At 41.2% G+C, this 20,278-nt stretch overlaps 1 protein-coding gene across 3 annotated transcripts in view; it reads left to right on the forward strand.

The window, feature by feature from the left end:
* TLE4 (transducin like enhancer of split 4) overlaps positions 1 to 20,278 on the forward strand; it is a 100,663-nt gene that overhangs the window by 40,790 nt on the left and 39,595 nt on the right. For 2 of the 3 annotated variants that reach the window (XM_017806245.1, XM_017806247.1), the window contains 2 exons: positions 15,837 to 16,041; positions 16,436 to 16,452. In XM_017806245.1, coding sequence (XP_017661734.1) covers positions 15,837 to 16,041; positions 16,436 to 16,452 — 222 coding nt within the window. The remainder of the gene's footprint in view (positions 1 to 15,836; positions 16,042 to 16,435; positions 16,453 to 20,278) is intronic. The other variant, XM_017806246.1, reaches the window with a different exon arrangement.

Consider the following 20,278-nt stretch of genomic DNA (forward strand, 5'->3'; position numbering starts at 1 on the left):
GTGGTATTAGAAAAACTTCCAAAGTATGTTTAACCCATTGAACTGTGTATCAGACAACGACGGAAGCAGTATTTGAGTTTTTGAAATACAACTGTAGCTTAAATTTCTCTGTGCTTTGAGTGAGTCCTGTTCAGTTCACCTCACTCATGCTAAACCCCTTCAATTCGCACAGAACAACCATGGGTGTCAGTTTAAAATGGATTCTACCAGAATGGAATATGCCACAAGAAGAGAATCAAACGTGCACGGATCACATCTCTCTTTATGTTTCACACACACATATATTTTTGTATGAATGTGCTCTAATTTAATGGAATCTCATGAAGCACCTTTTAACTTTGCAATATTATTCTATCTTCATTGGTAAATGAACCAAATCACTGATCCATGCAGTTTAATGCAAAATACTGAAGTGAACCCGGAATCTGGAGAGGCTGCTTGTTCTCCTGACAATAAACTAGTTATGTTTAATGGAATGAAACACAGTTATAATGACTTCTTTCACAGGTCATGTTCAGTTGAAAATTGTTGACGGGCTCAAACAAGTTAGATATCATCTATCATCTCCTGGAGAGATGCAGTGAGAAAAACTAAATCAAAACTATGTATATCATAAGCATGCTGCAGGAGGACTGTAAATCTGCAGGCATACAGACTCTGCATCTGGTGTTTGCCATGGATGGTGTGGTGTAGCGTTCTTGCTTGGGGGCGTTGGAAGTGCACGTCCAGAGCTGCTTCCCAGGCTGGGTGTGCCAGGATGAGCCATGTGATGTATCCAGTTGATCTTGTCATGTGTCAAAGCTGCCGTGTTTTTACATTAGAATCTGCAAGATCGCACTGTTGGAACAACACATGAATCATAGCCTTAAGTCAGCAGTATAATCTAATTAGGAATGATGTTTTCATTTCCTCAATTAATAAATTGAGTTGTCTAACTTTCTTAAAATGTTGGGGTTTGTTTTTTTTAATCCATTATACAATACAATTGGAACACACTGTGTGAGTGTGGTTACATTTTAATAAGGGAACCAGGGAATTAACTTGTAACTTTTTAAGAATTTTATCAGAGTATTGTTTTTTTCCTGCTGTTTAAAGTAGTAATTTTTCAACTGCAGTTGGGTAGTAAGGGAGAAATAAAGGCTACTGCTTGTATGCCTGTTTATCACTTGGAGAAAGATAAATACACCAAAAACTGAAGAACAGATATGTGATGGTGTTGAAAGAAAATGCAGTTTAGCACAAGAAATGCTGAACCTCAATTTTTAGCAGTGACATTTTAATGATAGGAAGTCTGCAAAATTATTTGCCATCAATTGTGAAGGCAATAACAAGCCTTGGTGGTTTTTCACACCCTCTGTGTTAAGTGCTTTCAGAATGACAGCGTAAACTGTGTTGGAGAACTCCAAGGAAGTAAAACTGATTAAAATGTTCATGCTTGAATGGTGCTGATGGAATAGTTCATTTGGACTTTCTCTACCTCCTGCAGCTCAAGCTGAAATATTAAAATTCAGTGAATTTAAATCTCTCTCTCCTCAGCTCAGGAAAAAAACATTACATTTTAATAGGTTTTAAACTCATAATTCATTGGTTTGGAGCAGCACTATTAAATCTATTTAAACATTACTTGTATTACTAAGGAAATGATTGAAATAATTTTTTTTCTTTACCATTCTATACATCTGAAGAAAAAAAGGATGGGTTTGGTTTAATTTTTAAACATTTTGTTTTATTATGCCACTTTTATTATCTTCTTTAAAAAAAAATAGCAAATGTCAGTTACTGGAAGAAGGGACTCCTTCTATCTTGTCTTATATAATTACCAAGCTATAATGTTCCTTTTAAAATAAACTGCTTGTCACAATTTCTACCCTGTATTTGAGGCCAAGGTGCTTGTTTGACCCATCTCAAAAGGTTTGTAATTTTTGGTTGTTTGGTTGTTTTCAAGTGAGTGGTCATTTTACAACTGCTATGCAGTATTGCATAGCAAGCATGGAAAGCTTTGAAAGCAGTGCAGTGCACACAACTTGAAATGAAAATTTGGCATCAGTGCCAACCATCATTGCTGTGGAGCCAGTTGTCCGGCGTTCCAGATGCCAGATGCTGAGGCGCTTCTTCTTTACATTGGTGCTTAACGTGCAGAGGCATCTCCTGCTCCTCACAGAGAGGGTAGATTGTTTCTGGATTATGTGTGTGCTTGTGCTGTGAGGAAGACTGAGGGTTTTCTGTTTGAACTGATGCAGGCAGTTTGTATGGAAAAGTCATTCCTGCCCAGTGTGTGCATTCAGGAACAATTGTGGCAGGGACTGTGGGGAAGTGCAGTAAAACAAGCATGGGGTCAACAGTCTCTTGTCTCTCCAGCCCTTCTGTATTGCTTGTTTAAAGGTGTGTTAAGCAGTGGTTGAAGCTTAAATCTGTAGAACGAGTTGGTGACCTGTTACAGTGGGAAGGTGGCAGAAGAGGTTGACTTAATAGGTATGTGCTTTCAGTTATGTTTATTTGTGTACCCTAACAAAATGCTGAAATTCGTTGCTCCCCATTTAATTACTTGTTTGCTGATTGTATATTGAGGGTGTGTGGTGATGTGGTTCTGCAATTTTTTTGATACTGCCTAGTGCCTGATATTGAATTGTAGAAGGAACTGTAGGTGCCTTTTGGATGAGCATTTTTGGTTTTGAGTTATTCACCTGAAGTCTGGCTAAGTTAAAGACACCCTGTTTTTTGGCTGTAAAGAGCTGTTTTGGAGGGATTTGTTGTCTTATTCCGATGTGCCGGCTTCAGAGAGAGCCTTGAAGGTGAGGCCTAATTTAAATAAATCTCTCCCATATGCAGCATAATCTTGATTTAAAGAAGCTGAAATGAGGCACAGGAATTTTTTAGAGATTTCCAAGGGAATTAATTAGAATGTAAATAATTTTCAGGTACTGTATTTACTGAAAAACATTCTGAGGATGGATTTTAAATACTGTTGCTACTCATAGAATGGGCTGCCTCTGTTTTTTCGCTTTTTCGCCTACCTTCAGTAGCTATGGTAGCTACTGAATTTATATTATCTATCACTATATGAGCAGTCAGTAACATTGCAGTGTGAAGTGCTGACCACTTACTAACATCTAACTGCCAATATGCTGGTGCCAGAGGCCTCGCTCCGTATGCTTAAGTACGTGCATATGACATGAGTGTTACAGCTCACACACTGTATCTGATCAGGCAGGAGAGCTGGCTTTTGCTTCCATGTTTCTCAAGGTTTTGCAAACCCTGGTACCAAAGCTATGTGACCACTATATCTTTTTTTTTTTCATTAGGATTAATCAGTGCAGATATGAGGAGTCCCATGGAGAATTTTTGTGATGTTCTACAGCATGAACATATGCAGTATTTTATTTATGACTTATTTTTGTGTGCTTTTACTTCACATACAGTAGAAAGGAGAAAACACTGTTGCTGATGTGGCCTGTACTCCCATATATGGAAGGTGTTGCCAACCAAATACAGATGTACTGTGCTCCATAATGGTCTTTTATATGCCATATATTACCTGGTGGTCTAGTGGTTAGGATGCAGCACTCTCACCGCTGCGGCCCGGGTTCGATTCCCGGTCAGGGAAAAAGTCCCCCGGGCAGATGGAGCTCGTCAGCCCTGTGTGGCAATCCATCTAAGAGAAGGTCACTCTAAACAAACCTACGTCCTGAGGACCTCACTGCCACTGTCCAAGCTTGCTCGGCCCCGGCAGGTGAACCTCAGGATTAAAGGGTGGGCTCAGTTCAGCGCACGCTGTGTCTCACCTAAAAAAATCCACTGCGCAGGCTCGAAGGGTAAAGACCTTTCCCAAATCTTTGCTCACGAAGACTGGCCATACAAAAATTACCTTCAGTGATGGCCTTATACCAGTGCTTTGGAAAAAAAGAAGTGTGTCTGTTTGATTTTAAAGTGTTGTGAAGGCAGGGGTTTTGCAGACGTGTTTCATTGCAAAATCAGCAAGGTTTATGTACTAAGTGGAGATGCCATCCATTTAAATGGGTACCCTTACTGTGCAGTATAGCCTAAAGGCAGTTGTTACTGTGTCCTGGTTTCATAACACAAGAGTTCTGATATCACCCCTTAACAAGGTTGTATGTTTGGCATCTAGACTTTTTCCCAACCCCAATTGGTAGGCTGCTGCCTACAGCTATGAATGAGGACCAGGACTCTCTGCAGTGGATCAGTTAAGTGTTTGCATTTCTTCAGGTATGTGGGTAGTTCTTGTATCTTCAGTCTTAATTACAGGACAAAACGAGGGCTTTAGTGCTTAACTGGGATGGACACTAAAATACTGTGTAAGTGTTTCCACATGTTAAGTGCATCCATAAAAAAGGAGTTTGGGAGATCTTAAATATTTTAAGTTGTCTTATATTTCAGAATGTTTGATTTTCATTAGCGAGACCATTCCTTGCTTATCGTTTGGTGAACTTCTCACAGACACTTTTTTAGTATATGAATGCATCACAAACACTGATGAACTTAATCCAATAATGTTTCTGGAACAAGGGACTAGTGCTTTCCCTGTTGCACCTTCGAAAGAGACTGAAGCAAAAAGAAAAAGTGGTCCTTCCACAGTCTTAGAGCTGTGACTTAAATCCAGGTGATTTGATCCTTCCTTTATTGAAACCGCTGTAAATGGGAAACTGCAGTTAAATCACTTTAAGTTTCAGTTACTTGACTAACAGACACTACATTAAAGAGGCAGAACACAACACCTATCAATTAAATTGCTTGGAGAGAGATAATAATATTCACATGTTCTAACACCTGTGGGAAGAGGCTGCTCACCTCCGAGAAGAGCAGGCATTACAGTGCTCTGCAGAGGACCAGAGCTGCACCAGAAATGGCAGTTTTTAAAGACACAGAACGGGTTGGAAAGAATGGATCAATCCATGCAACCCAGGTTCTTATCCTAAGCAAAGACAACTTGCTGAAATCCAACACAGTCTATATTTGTATATTGTACGTATAATGAAACGTAGTGTTAGCACTTAGAGTTATGGAGCTTGTAGTTCTCAGTAATTGCTATGTAGAAATTTGACTGGTAAGGATTGACTTTGTAAGATGCATTAGAGAAATGCATGTGTGAGATGCGTAGCATGCATCTGTTTTTCGCTGATACTACATGGCTCTAAAACTATATCTTGTGAGGAAGCTTTGAAGTAAATTATAGTTGCCATGGCTAGGCTTCGCGAATGAAGATTTGGGGAGGGCTCTACCCACTCTTGTTACAAGCACGCTGGTGGCTTAAAAGGCCAGTACAGGATAGGCACGTCAAGTTGCAAAAGGCTCCTTAGGTGGTATATTCTGCAAGACATGATTCTTTCTGCATTGTCTTTTCTCCTCAAGAGTGATCCTGCGTGCTTTCTCAAAAGCATCAGCAGCGTTATAGATGGTGTGTCTCCAGACCTCCTGATTGGAGGCCAGAGTAGACCAGTGATGTTGATCAATATGGCCAAGGCTGAGATGTTGTTTCAGGGAGTTCTTGTATCTTCTCTTTGCGGCTCCTCTCTTGCGGTGGCAAGTTCACCAGAGAGCAAGATCTTAGGGAGGCAGTGGTCCTTCATCCTGGAGACGTGTCCTGCCCAACGCAGTTGTGTTCTCAGCAACATGGCCTCAATACTTGTGACTGCTGCTTGCTCTAGAACAGATGTATTGGTCACATAATCTGACCAATGAATGTTTAGGATTGTGCAGAGACAGCATTAATGGAAGTGTTCTAGGAGTCGCAGGTGGTGACAGTAGATGATCCATGATTCGGATCCATATAAGAGAGTAGACAGCACTATGGCTCTGTAAACACTGATCTTTGTACTTTTCTTCAGGTGTTTGTTTCGCCAAACTCTTTTATGAAGCTTTCCGAAGGCACTATATGCCTTTGCTAATCTGTTGTCTATCTCCCCATCAATCTTACTGTCCAAGGAGATGAGGCTACCTAGGTAATTAAACTGCTGGACTGATTTGAGCTCTGATTCGCCAGTGGTGATATGGGGATGATGGAAGACTTCCTGAGGTGCTGGTTGATAGAGAACTTCTGTCTTCTTTAAACTGACTTCCAGCCCAAAGAGCTCATCAGTGTCTGCAAAGCAGGATGTTAAACGCTGCAGAGCTACTTCTGTGTGGGCAACAAGGGCGGCGTCATCAGCACAGAGCAGCTCCTGGACAAGATGGTTTAAGGTCTTAGTGTGGGCCTTCAGTTGCCTTAGATTGAATAGGCTTCCATGAGTACGATATCAAATGTAGATACCGTCCTGATCATTGAGGTCTGCCATGGCCCTTTGGAGCATCATGCTGAAAAAGACTGTGAATAGGGTTGGTGCAAGAACGCAGCCTTGTTTCACACCATTGGTTATTAGAAAGGGCTCAGAAAGTGTGTTGCCATATCTGACTTGGCCGTGCTGATCCTCATGGAGTGAGATGATCATTTTGAGGAACTTGAGGGGACAACCTAAACGTTCCAAAATCTGCCACAGACCTTTTCTGCTCACAGTATCAAAAGCCTTGTTGTGGTCAACAAAGGTTACATAGAGACCTTTGTTCTGTTCCCTGCACTTCTCTTGCAGTTGTCTGAGAACAAATACCATGTCTGTGGTACTCCTATTGGCTCTGAAACCACATTGACTTTCAGGTAGAATTCCTTCTGCTATAGCGGGTATTAGTCTGTTTAGAAGCATTCTTGCCAGGATTTTGCCAGCAATGGAGAGCAGAGTAATACCACGGTAATTTGAACAGTCTGATTTAGTACCTTTCTTCTTATACAAGGTGATGATAACTGCATCGCAAAGGTCTGATGGTAGTTTGCCTAGTTCCCAACAGCACACCACAAATTCATGAAATTTAGCATGGAGTGCAAGGCCCCCATGTTTCCAGACTTCGGGTGGAATTCCATCAACCCCAGATGCCTTGCCAGTTTTCACCTGCTATATGGTCTTAAGGGTTTCTCCCAAAGTGGGGGCAATATCCAATTCATTCTTCACCGGTTGCTGTGTGATGGACTGAATAGCTGAGTCTTGAACTACACGGTTGGTACTGAAAAGAGTCTGAAAGTGTTCAGACCATCGATTCAGAATGGAGGTTTTATCTGTCAGAAGCGTTTGACCATCAGTGCTGAGTAGAGGGCTTTGGACCTGATATGTAGGCCCGTATGCTGTTTTCAGGGCCTCATAGAATCCTTTGTGATCACCCGTGTCTGCACATAATTGAGTTTTTTCAGCCAGATTGATCCACTGCTTGTTCTGGATGTCACAAAGTTTCTGTTGGATCTTGCTGCATGCAAGACAAAAGGCTGCTTTTCTTACATGACAGGATGGCAGTGCAAGGTGTGCTTGGTGAGTGGATCTCTTCTTCCTCAACAATTCCTGGATCTCTTGATTGTTTTCATCAAACCAGTCCTTGTTCTTCTTGAAGGAGAACCCTAGGAATTCTTCAGAGGACTGCAGGATGCTGTTTTTAATATGGTGCCAGAGTGTTTCAGGAGAGGCATCTAGTTTTCGAGCCTAGTTTGAAGATTTGCCTGGAATCTGTCTCTCACTGTGGCTGATTGGAGATTGTTAGAATTGCTTATAGATGTAGCCACTTGGATCTCTCTATGATCGGTAGCATTGCTTAACTTTTCTTCTAGCTTTTATTGTTTTGATTCGTGATACATCGCAGGTGATACTTTTTTCACTTTTCAGCCCATGGTTTCAGAAACTTTTAAATATGATGACCCTAGAAGATTATTTGGAAGGCCACTAGAAAGAGCATTGGCATTGCTCTCATTTTCTGGTTCTAAAGAAAAGGAACAAGGTTCACAAGGTCACGGTAGAGATGCTGTTTTTCTACTGAGTCCAGAGGAGAAAAAAATTTCTTCCCAATATCTGTGGGTAGGACATGAGTGGAGCACTTTGTAAATAAGGTACTTGAACCAGTGTGCACCTTAGTCAGAGATGATTTTTGCCGTCTGTTTGTCTGTAGCAGAAAACAGCCGTTTGTTGTTATTCTTTGCACTGGTCTTTGTGAAAAGGTTTTGAAGTGAAGGTTTGGTATGTTGAGGCACATTTCACACCACTGGCCCTCCTTATGGTAAGACCTTGAGCTTACTTGCATTTGTGCTTTCTGCCCTCTCTGGCAGGAGATGTGGATTTTCCTTGGCTAGGAATTGATGGGAGAGAAGGAAGAAGAGAGTTTTAAGTGGCATGATTTATGCAGGAACTTCTGCCGTTTATTAATTGATAATAGAAAATCATTCTGAAGAGCTTAATTCTTCCTCCCTCCACCATCACTGTGAAATTGAGATGAAGTCCTGCAATCAGAAGAAACTATTGAAGTCCAGTATTCTATGGGAAGGTGCACTTGGCCTTTTGCAGGGGACTAGATTTTTCCTTTATTAAGATTCTGTCCTTTTTTTACCAAGAATCTTTTATTTCCTAGTAGGTTTTATTAATTTTTTGTCCTCTATCTGTGGTGTTTCACTGAGGGAAAAATAGTCGTGGGAGTGAAAGTGAGGACAAATGGTGAAACATGTATCCTGACAGAACGGAAATGTGCTCTCCATATATTGCCTTTCATCCCACAATATGATTTGGGAGATGATTTTTTGTTCCTCATTCACTTAAAAGATCTTTGAAGCAATTTGTAGAGATATGATTCTGATGGTTTCTTTGTTACTTATGTAGGAGTTCTAAATGTTCCTCTTCTGATTAATGACAGCTATTGATTTTTTCCTTCTCCCCATAGTTTTCTCAGTAGAGCTTGCTTTCTTCCTGTGAAATCAGCATCCTCAAAGACAGAAATTACTGATTCAAAGAGAACAAGAAGCCTAGCATTTGATTCTTGTAAAAAATAAAATTACTTTTATTATTATTAGTCTCCTTCTTGTTCTCTCTCCTTTTTCATTGTTTTTCATTCTTCTTTTTTTCTCCTGTATTTTTGTCTTAACCTGTGCATTCATTCCCTTTTGTGAACAGAAATGTTTGACTTTAGTAGATCAGCTGCATCTGATAATTTAGAATTTCCAATTCTAAATTTCCAATTAGAATTTAGAATTTAGAACACCTTTGATAGATTCACAGAATTCCTTAGGTTGGAAAAGACCTCTAAGATCATGGAGTCCAACCGTTAAACCAGCACCACTATGGTGACCACTGAACCATGTCCTCAGGTGACACATCCAGAAGTTTTTCTGAGCACTTCCAGATATGGTGATTCCGCCATCTCCCTTGGCAGCCTGTTCCAATGGCTGACCACCCTTTTAGTGCAAAGATTTTTCTTAATATCCAATCTGAGCTTCCCTTGGTACAGCTTGAAGCCATTTCTTCTCATCCAAAAGCTAGTTGCCTGGGAGAAGAGACCGACCCCCACTGCACTACAACCTTCTCTCAGGCTGTTGTAGAGAGTGATAAGGTCTCCTGAGCCTCCTTTTCTCCAGGATGCACGACTCCAGCTCCCTCAGCTACTCCTCATAAGACTTTTCCTCCAGACCCTTCACGAGCTCTGTTTCCCTTCACTGGACATACTCCAGTACCTCAATGTCCTTTTTGAAGTGAGGGACCCAGAACTGGATACAGTACTGGATGCAGCCTCAACAGTGCCAAGTACAGTGGGGCAATCCCTTCCTCTGGTCCTGCTGGCCACGCAATTGCTGATACAAGGCAGGATGCCATTGGCTTTCTTGGCCACCTGGGCACACTGCTGGTTCATGTTCAGTTGGGTGTCAACCAGCACCCCCAGGTCTTTTTTCCACTAGGCAGCTTTTGAGCCACTCTTCCCCTAGCCTGTAGTGGTCCCTGGGTTTGTTGTGACCCAAGGACTTGGCACTTGACCTTATTGAACCTCATACAATTGGCCTTGACCCATTGATGCAGTGAAGAACCCTCTGCAGAGCCTTCGTACCCTCCTGCCCAACTTGGTGTCATCTGCAAATTTACTGAGGGTGCCACTCGATCCTCTCATCCAGATCATCAGTAAAGTTGTTAAACAGGACTGCCCCCAGTATTGAGCCCTGGGGAACACCCACTAGTGAGTGGCTGCCAGCTGATATAACTGTTCACTACTACCCTCTGGGCCCAGCCACCCAATCAGTTTTTATCTGGCAAACAGTGCACTGATACATACCATGGGAAGCCAGTTTCTGCAAGAGAATGCTGTGGGAAATGGTGTCAAAAGCTTTATTATGTTTATGTAGACAACATTCACAGCATTTCCCTCATCCACTAAGTGGGTTACCTTTTTGCAGGAGATCAGGTTGGTCAAGCAGGATCTACAAACCCATGCTGGCTGTGCCTGATTCCCTGGTTGTCCTGTATGGCCATTATGGAACTCAAGGTGATATGTTCCATAACCTTCCTTGGCAGTGAGGTCAGATTGACAGGTCTGTATTTCTCTGGATCCTACTACTGGCCCTTATTGTGACCAAGACGGCCTCTGACCGCCACATCTGGCAATAATCCTTCTCTGTTCGCAAACAGCAGGTCCAGTGTGGTGCCAGCCCTTGTTGTCTCACTTATCCACTGTGTTGGGAAGTTATCTTCCACACAGTCCAGGAACTTCATGGATTGTTTCCTGTCTATTGTATTGTATTTCCAGCAGATATCTTGTAAGTTGAAATCCTCTGTGAGAAGAAGTACCTGCTATCAGAGAGTTCTGCCAGCTGTTTACAGACTATTTCATTTGCCTCTTCATCTTGGTGGTCTATAGCAGACTCCCACCAGGATAGTTCCTTTTACTCTGGTCACTGTAATAATTTTCGGAATGATCACTCTTCCTTGAAATGTTCTGTGATTCTGTAAAAGAGTAAGGGTAGTAGTTTGTTTTACCCTATATCAGTATCACTGTCTCTTTATATACCAGTCATATGGTATATATGCATATAGCTTGAGAACCATTCCACTGGAGAAACAACTGCATGACTCTCTTTGTAAGCTGTTTTGCTGTGTTGTATCTTAGCATCAAAAAAACTTTTTTTAGTAATGCTGTGCCAGTACGAAGGAAGTATAAATAGTGCAGATCACATCAAGGGTGTGAACAGGCGTGATAGATAAAAATTCATATCATCCTAGGCACACTCATAACTGTGTGTGCCAAAGGACTTCCTTTACTGGTGTTCAAACCATTGACATCAATATTGTGTACTTATGTACTTTATTTCTTTGTTTCCTCTTTCTCTTGGTTTCTGTTTTGTCAGTATGCTATCTTACTAATGATTCACTCTGAGCAATCAATCACATCATCTAACTCATTTCAAACAAACAATGAAGCTATTTGATTTAGATATTTTGAGGTCCCGTTCCAGCAGCATTGCAGGTATGGGTAGTGAACGCATGAGTATAAATATAAAAGAGAAAATATCTTTTTGAGATGTTAGTTTGTTAACATTTGAAATGTCTTCAGGTTAAAGGAGGCTCAGGTTGTTTGGGTAATGACTGTGAGCTTTAGGGGTCTGTAAGAGTAAAAGTGGTAGATTACTGCAACACAGAGCTGCTTGGAAAGTATCCAGTAAAAGCTTGAACCTTTTCCAGGAAAATAGGCTTTGAATGTGCTGACTATAACAAGAGAGCATTTGAAGCTAATTTGTTAGTGGGTTTGTTATCACTGTTTACTTCAAATTTGATCTTTTAAAATGTTTTGGGAAAAGAATTAAGCTAAGCATCAATATTAAGAATTGTGGTTGTAAAAATTAGTGATACTTAGATAAAAACCTTTTGCAAATCCTTTTTACCCATTTGCTAAGACATGACTTTGGAGTTATTTTATTCCTTAGTGTAGACTGCCTAGAAGAATATACAGAAAATAAAATACCGTTAGGAGCAACCAAATGTTATCTTTATTTGACATGTGTTAATATGTTTTGAATGTTTTACTTCAGTTTTTACTACTGAGCTGATTTAAATGATCATCTTCCTAAATATATTACTAAAAAGAATGCAGTTTACTTTTTTTGTCTTCTTTCTGATTGCTGTGTTTACCCCTTGCTCTTATATTTTTTGTGTGTTGGATCTTCTTAAAAACATTGCATTTTGCAATTCTGTAGGGCATATTTCTTGGTAGCCAACTTTTGCTGTTCTTATTTTCAGATAGTTTTGGAAAATTTACAGCATCATAAAGCCTAGTTTCCAAGTTTTCACCTATTATGCATAAATGCTGAAGATGTATGCTTGACTTTACACATATTGAAGTCAATTGTGATGGGATTCTCTAAAGTTAACCACATGCTAAGAGTTCATAAATAATGTGACTAAGGATAACAAATTAAAAAGAAAATGAAGAAAGGGGAAGAGAAGGGATTACAACAACATCAAAAAATTATGTGTTGCTCATTTTCAGGCTTTCTTTGCAAGTTTTTTAATTGTGTTGGATTTTTTGATCTAAATTCATGTTACATGCAGAAACAAATATGAACTTTCTTCTGTAGTGGAATATTTCTGTGTGTGGAGAGTATCTGTCAGTTGTCTTACTGCTCCATGTCTTTGGCATTTTGATGACTAGAGGAGATCAGGCTTTTTTACCACTTTGGACTACTAACCTGATGCCCAGTGGACTAAAGAATTGCCCCTGTTTTTATAACTTTCCCTGTAACCAAATAACTGCATGCGGGCCACCTGATGCTCACCAGTGACACCTATGGACAAGGGAAAAGCAAAACCAAGCTGCGAATGTTGTGGGTGTTTGAATACAGTAATAGTTTTCAGAGGTCATGGAAATGGCAGTCAGAGATGTGATGTCGCTTTGTCTTTACTTTCTTGACTAAGCTTATTAGCAAACAGCACTAATTATGTGATTATATACTTTTATTTTCTCTTCTATATTCTGTGAGCAAATGTGCTCACAGAATATAGAAATTCAGTGCTTCACTTGAATTTGTGTCATTTCTGGGTTTGAACCAGTGCCTCATTTTTGGTGTTCAGCATCGTCCATTGTAATGGAGGTGGTTATAGTCCATAGTCCTTTCCCATACCAATGCAATCCTAGTCCATAATCCTTCTGTTATTGGACACTTACTTCCAGCCCAGCCTAACAGCATGCACATTACCTGTGTCTGTGTGGCATAGGCATATGGGGCCATGCTGAAATTTTGGATGTTAACTTAGATTTCTTTAACAGTCTGCTTTTCATACTGTTTTCTTTGTGCTGCTACAAGTGACTGAATTTCTGCTGTATTAGTGAATGACAGTTTGTCACTACATGGGCCATGTTCTTTCCAGATTTTAGGTTCCCATCACTTCTAATCGAAGAACTTGCAGCTCTCCATGGCAGGAAGGCTCCGAGTTTGGTTTTTTTTTCCCGCTACTCTCTGCAGTTATTTTCAGAGCTCTCTGCAATGCAACTTGCAGTGAAAACACATTGGTTCTTGGCCAAGAGGGACTGGGCCAGCCAAGCTGTTCAGGGTGATCCCAAGCTGCTAGGCACTGAAGTGCCATTACTCTTAATGACCATACTATACCTGAGAGGCATTAGTGATGTTCAGTACATCCAAGATTCAGTCTGTGCTGTTGTCTTGCTGAGCTATGTGGAGAGGTTCCCAACAAAGAGCAGTAAAAAAGGGCATTACATTTTTATTGCAGTTTTCTTCCAGCTTCTTGGAAACCATCCTTATCCACAGAGGAGGTCAAATAGTGCAAATATGGTAGGTCAGTAGGGATCTATACAGGTTGTACAATACTGTGAAATGAGTGTCTCTTTTTGGTTGACAGTGTAATAGTTAACAAGGGAAAAAGCTCACTGTTGATACTCTTGAGCTCTTCTCAAAGTCTTTGTTTTAAGCTGCTGGCAAGAATAAGGCAGAGTTCTTCTTGCAGTACATTATTGTCAAACAGGAATGGGAAATTCCTTGCTCAAAATCAGCTGATAGAACACAGATTATTTTGTCCATCCCTTTTCTTTTGCTTGCTCTTCTCCTCCCTCCCCAGATCAGGCATATGCCTGATTGTTTCCTTACTTTAAGGCAGCCCCATTCAAACCGAAGCTAAACAATACACTGTTTGTTCTTGAGTTGTTTCATTAGAATTAATTTAAAATTCTGAAAAACAAAGCATACTGCCATAAGAGCATCAAGCAAGCAAAATGTGTTTGATGCTTTCTACAAGAAGGAACACCTGCTAGAATTACATGGGTTTGCAAGCAGGGAAAAGATTGAGCCTTCCTTTCTTCTTCCACCTGGAAGAATATTCTTTCTGGTTTTGATTTTGTTGTTGTTGTGTGGTCCCCACCCCTTTTGTATTTTTTTCCCCTCACCATTCTTTTGGATCATTACCCTCTTTTCCCTGGCACTGATCTTGAGTGGATGACACGTGTGTGCTACCACCAGTCTGATTCCACTGCGTGGGTTTTATTTCCAAGAGGAAGAGGAGGATCTGTACTTTAGGGGTGGGGTGTTAAGGAAGGCATGCAGTGTGCTGCAAAAGTTATCTAGCATGCTGTGTGTGACTTGCAGCCTTTTACTTTCAGCTCACCCTTATGTAAAGATTCATGCTAGGGGAGGGAGGGGAATAGTAAAGTGAGCAACGTGTCTGTTGATTATCAAGAGATAGGTTGCAGGGTGGGAAGTAAATTTAAGTTCTAATGAAAACCAAACAAAAGTAGAACTCAAGCCTTAGCAATTAGAAATTTAAAATGGAATGGGTTTATGCAAAGCAAATTACATATTTTTTTTCTTCTGAAGTCCTGTATACAGACATGCGGGGGGAGAGAACAGTCCCAGAGGACTTAGGGGATTTACCTGAATCCTGAGCAATGGCTGCTTGAAAACCAGAATTTCAGAGTTGATCTAGTTATTGTATGAACAGAAATTGGGACTGCTAACAGTTGGGACTGTTAGCATGCAAGCCTTAGATCTGAACAGATCTTTCTTGGGATATATTTAACTAAACTTTTTCACCTGTTTGATGTTTTGTTTTGATCTGTTTTTTTTGCCCTTGCCTTCCCAATGAATAGCAACAGTCTGTCTATCCCACAGTGGTTAGTATAGCACAGAGCTTGATGCAGCCCTGGTTGAGGTCAAGCACTCCAGTTCGAACCTCTCAAGGGCTTTCTCTCTGTGTTGCCAATGTACTGGTAAAAATGACTTTAAACTCTTGTCAGTGCAGTTACTGGTGCATGCATCACAGTCCCACTCAAATAAACCTGTCACAACACAGAGTCAGCAGCTAGAGAAGACTACAAGGGCAGGCCTCTAGCTTTTCATTCAAGCATCACTAAACGTGCACAGAGTACCCAATTATTTCAGCATTATTGAGGAAGCCTACAGGAGGATCCAAGCCTTGCTACATTAGATTTTCTTTAGTAATTTGCTCAAGTACCGCTGAGGACACTTAAAGGGCTTAAAACGGTGGCTGCAACCAGTTTCCTTTTCTGGATTGTTAATTTGGGTTTTCTCTTTCAAATTAACTTTCACTGCATGCTGTGTAGTGGCGCTGGGAGAACTGTTTAACACTAATTTTCTCAATTTTCAGCTTTTTTTTATTATATAACTACTTTTATAGTTACATGTGTTTTGATTAGACGTGTACGTGTGCGTTTCTGCTAGAAAGAGAAAAATGTAATACTTCTGTCAGAAAAACAGAGATTTCTCAAAAAATGGGAACATTCCCTTCCTTTATTCTTTTTTTTCCCTTTTATTTTGTTTTGTTTTCATTGTTGTTCTTCTTTTGCAGCCTGAAGTTTACTGAATGTGTTGTGTCCAAACATATGGACATTTTTAAAACACCAGGATGTTTGTGTGTTGATATCTGAATTGATCAGATGCATTGGTTGATCTAATCAATCACAGTTGATGTATATAAGCAATGAGACAACCCCCAGCTCCCTGAACAAATTCAATATCTGTGTTTTGTTTTTCACAGCAGCAACAACTTCAGGCCCAGCACTTGTCACACGGACATGGTCTTCCCGTGCCGCTCACTCCGCACCCCTCGGGCTTGCAGCCTCCAGCCATCCCACCCATTGGCAGCAGTGCTGGTCTCCTGGCACTCTCCAGTGCGCTGGGTGGGCAGTCACACCTCCCAATCAAAGATGAGAAGAAGCACCATGATAATGATCACCAAAGAGGTCGGTGCTGACAGATGAGTGTGTGGCTTTGTTTGTTTCCCTTCTTTTTTTAAAATATTCTCCTGTTAAAAAAAAGGGGGGGGGAGGAGAGGAGGGGAGAGAGATTTTCAGAAGAATTGCAAGCTAATTACTTCAGTGTTTATTATCTAGCAGTAGCCAGAAATTGTGTTCAAGTGCTAGAAATCCAGTTTTATAAATCTGGCTGCACAGCGTTAATAATTAACTGTACAGAAAAGTTAACATCTGTGAAATTTATTATTTAACAGACATCAGGATTCTTTCTTCCCAGTATGATAAATGTATAATTTTATGTAAACTAACCGGTACTTTTCTCTTTCTCTCTTCCCCCATCTCCATCTCCTGCCACCATCTCTTCCCCTCCTTATGCATGCAGACAGAGACTCCATCAAGGTAGGATTCCATTTCATAGGTGTAAAGGGTAGCTTGAAGAGCTGTAGGCACACTGCATTTTTCTGAAGTATGGCCCAGAGTGGTGGAAGAAGTCACCAAGTGAAACTGGGTTGTGATACTCGTGTAGCAGCACCCTGCATAGATTGTGTATCACATTTAGGAAGTGGCTGGTAGTGGGACAGCTAGGATTGCAAGCAACATGCTGAGCAGCAAGTTTGCTGGAACACCATCGAGGCTGTTTTTGGTTAGAGTGAAAAGTCTGCCTGGGGTCCCTGCCCACACTTCTGAGACAGAAACAATTAGCCATTAGCCTTAAATAATTTGGAGACTGTAAACTGTAATTCTGATATTTCCTTATAATGCACTTATGAAAGGAGAGCTCTGTCTCTCTCAGAGGAGAGGTGGGGTGCTGCCTGCTGTTCTGACTCAAGTAGTTGGAGAGGAGTGAGCTGCCTTTTCCTACTCTGATGAACGTGGTACTCACACTGAGGATTCTGCCTTCTGTTTCCAGAAGTTAATTTTCAGGTTCTGAATGACTCTGCAATGTATCTGTATTACTCTGTATGTACCATCCTGTGTATGGTAGTGTCCATAAGTAGATGTAATAACACACCTTGCAGCCTGTATATTTTTGAGCATTCAGTGATGCATATAACTGTGACTCAGCTATGTGCCTGGATGCTTTTCGATACTGGATAGCCACTAGACTCTCTCAGAGGCTCCTGAGGTTTCCATGCTGCAAGTGGGGAGATTGTACCCTGGCCCTGCCCTCTCCTGGATCAGTCTGCTCTCCTAGTTTGCACGGTTTTCAGAAACATAAGGTCAACAAACCTTTTTAGGTGCTGGTATGTGAAATGAAAAATAAACTTCTACAAATGGCAAAACCTATGCCAACCTTTTGAGCACTTACGATGAGTTTGTCAAGTTTCTAGTGGTGGTTTTTTTAGGAATATTATTATATATATTCTTGGAGTTGGCCAAGTGGCAGAAGAGGTGTTCACAGCATGAGTCTAGGGTGCATTAGACAAGAATACCAGGATCTTGTCAGTCAGATGTTACAGTGTGCCCTAGCTGGCATTGGGAAAACCATGGTTCTGGGCACAGGCTTTGTCCCTGTCAGAAACGTGTCCAGCCGGGGGCCCCATGAGGGGCCATGCCTTTGCTTTGCTTCTTTGGCAACTACAGGTGGGGACGTGTCCCACAGTCTACCCCAGTGCACCCATTCTGCCACTGGCAACTCTGACATGTCCCAGCCAAGTGCATCTGAGCCGATGGTTGTCAGTTTTGCGATTACTCACACGGCTCTGCATAACAACGAGGAGCTGACAGGAACTGTCAGTTTTTACTGTGAGCAGCAAAGGCACTGAAGCTGTCTATCTGCTGACATAAGACAACAGTGCGTTGGATTTCACTTCAGCTTTCTTGTCATGAGGACTAGAAAGTGCCCTTAGTGCTTTATGCAATGAGGCTGGGCACAGATTAATGATAATTTCCCTAGAACATCCCCTCTTTGCTGTGAACAGATAGGTTTAGTCCATTTTCCTTTTTCCTGCATTCAAACAAACAAATATAAGTAGGGCAGATACTTAAATATGGCAATACAAACTCATCTGGTTTCTTGAGTGAGTTTGCATACCTGTGTAGTTAGAACCATGAGGATTTCACTCAAGAAAGTGGCTGAGGAGAACTACTCATATATACCATCTGCTGTTTCTAAACAATACATGCTAGTCATGTTTCTGTCATTTGTGGGATGTTGGGGTGTTTATGCTGGCATGGGTGTTAGGGGGAGCATTTGTACTGAAAAGCCTGAGTTTGTCTGGGATTGATTCAAAGCCGCTGTTACTCATACAACTTCCAAAGGGAGAGGAGGGCATTGCTAGTTTGTGCCAGTTTACTTTGAACTGATAAGTAGGTGTTTGTCTTTCACGCTGTTCAGGTTGTGAATTGGTTTCTGTGTCAGCATTATGGGACTTACTGCCAGCTTTGCAAGGCAAAATAGTTTGCTAGTTTCCTTAAATGTTTGCAGTGATGCCCAGAGTAGCAGTTAGTCACTTGTTTAATTGATCTGTCCTCCCTTAAGTGGTTCCCAGTTAAGAAAGGGTTTTTATGATTGTCTGCTGTGTGACTTGAGATGGTTTTTGTCAGCCAGAACGTGCCAGTTGCCAGGAGCTGGAGTCTGTGTGCTTGTAAGAAATAATTTATTCATGCAGGATAATGCCTCTTAACATTTAACAGGTAATGAACGTGACATAAATTTCCTTCTTCCTTTTAATTTTTTACTTTCCTCTTTCAATGTGCAAACAGGGAGGCTCTGGTACTCTAAATAGTAAGTAATTTTTGGCCATCTGTCAAAAGGAAATTTCAATACAAATTTAAATTAATGGTGCCTGAAATTTTTTATAGCTCCTTTAAAAGCCTCTAATGTGCAGAAAATTCTGAATCTGCTGGTAGTAATTAGTGTAGCATGTAATGAGGAAATGAGCGATGTTATACAGCCCCAGTGTAACATTTTGATATGGTAGCAAAATTTTGATTTATATAACGTTTTGCCTGGGTTTAATTGTAAGAGACACTTTAAAGTTTTCTTGCTGATACAGATTATTAAGCAGGGCAGATTTTAAAATAGCTCATAAAGTGTAAATTTACACTGTAGTGTACGTAATGAAGGTACACTAGCCATTTCTATAAAGAAAGAAGTTTGGCTGAAATGTCCCATTGCTTGCCACCATTTCCAGCACTTTGGATTTTCTGGGCAGTTCTCTTAGTGAAACTTGCTGTCTCTAGCTGTGCTGGTCCTGACTCCACTTAGTTCAGACCAGGGAAAATGCAGTTTGCATCATTCTTCCAAATGTGATGTTTTCTGCCTGATAAACCAGACTGGGCTCACATCCTTCCCAGCACATCCCTCGAGCGAGTATTTTCCTGCTGCAGCCGAGTAGTCACCTTCCAGGTAACAAGATTGTCCAGGAGCTGTTCCTAAACACTAGATCAGCATTGGCAGAGGAAGCTCTGTGGAGAAGGGCAGCATTGGGAGCTCTTGCTGCTTGGATTCAGTCTTCCAAATCTGTCGCCAAGTTTGAAGTGTGGGAAAACTCTAAAGGCAGTAAACTGGGCCGTGGGAGTGCTCTTTGTGCAGTGGCAAGGCTGTGGAGCACACAAAAGGAAGAGAAGGGGGGCATGTGCCAGGGCTGTGCTCAACTGGCAGCCCTGGCTTAAGGGCTCAGAGGGAATATAGTGTATTTAGGTAGAAAGACAAACTGCTCTGCGGTTAACCGAGCAGCTTTTCACAGGGGACTTAGTGTGTTTCCTTTTTGAAGCTGTAAAACTTCTTTTTTCAAAAAAGAAAAGGAAAAAAGAAAAAAAGGATTTTTCTAAACTGAATTCTTGCTTGCTAATTGCACCACACAAATTTTTTTCCACCTCCTATGAGAACTCACGATTCAGGAAGCATGTCCTTCTTCCCAGCTGTGGTACCCTCCCTGGAACAAATGTGGCAAAAGTTTTGCTGGTCCATGTCAAAGTTCCTTCTGTAACACATGCCCTTTGAAGCAGCTGTGGAAACATTTTGTGTGCAAAAGCTCCACCTGGCAGAAAGCAGTCAAGTGCTAGCAGTCTCTTCCCATGACTCTCACTGCAGCAAATGGAGTGAAGGAGCTCTCAGATGCTGGCTGGGTTGTGGGCCTGCCAGAGTCAGGATGTTCCTGAACATGTTGTTCAAGAATCTCAGTCTTCTGAATCACTGCTTTGTGCACAGAATGCAGTGTGTGTAACTTTTTACCACATCTTTTGTTAATCTAGATCTCTTGTTCCTTATATAACTGTC

The sequence above is a fragment of the Lepidothrix coronata genome, unplaced genomic scaffold (genome assembly GCF_001604755.1).
Source record: "Lepidothrix coronata isolate B3197 unplaced genomic scaffold, Lepidothrix_coronata-1.0 Scaffold14, whole genome shotgun sequence".
Classification (NCBI taxonomy): domain Eukaryota; kingdom Metazoa; phylum Chordata; class Aves; order Passeriformes; family Pipridae; genus Lepidothrix; species Lepidothrix coronata.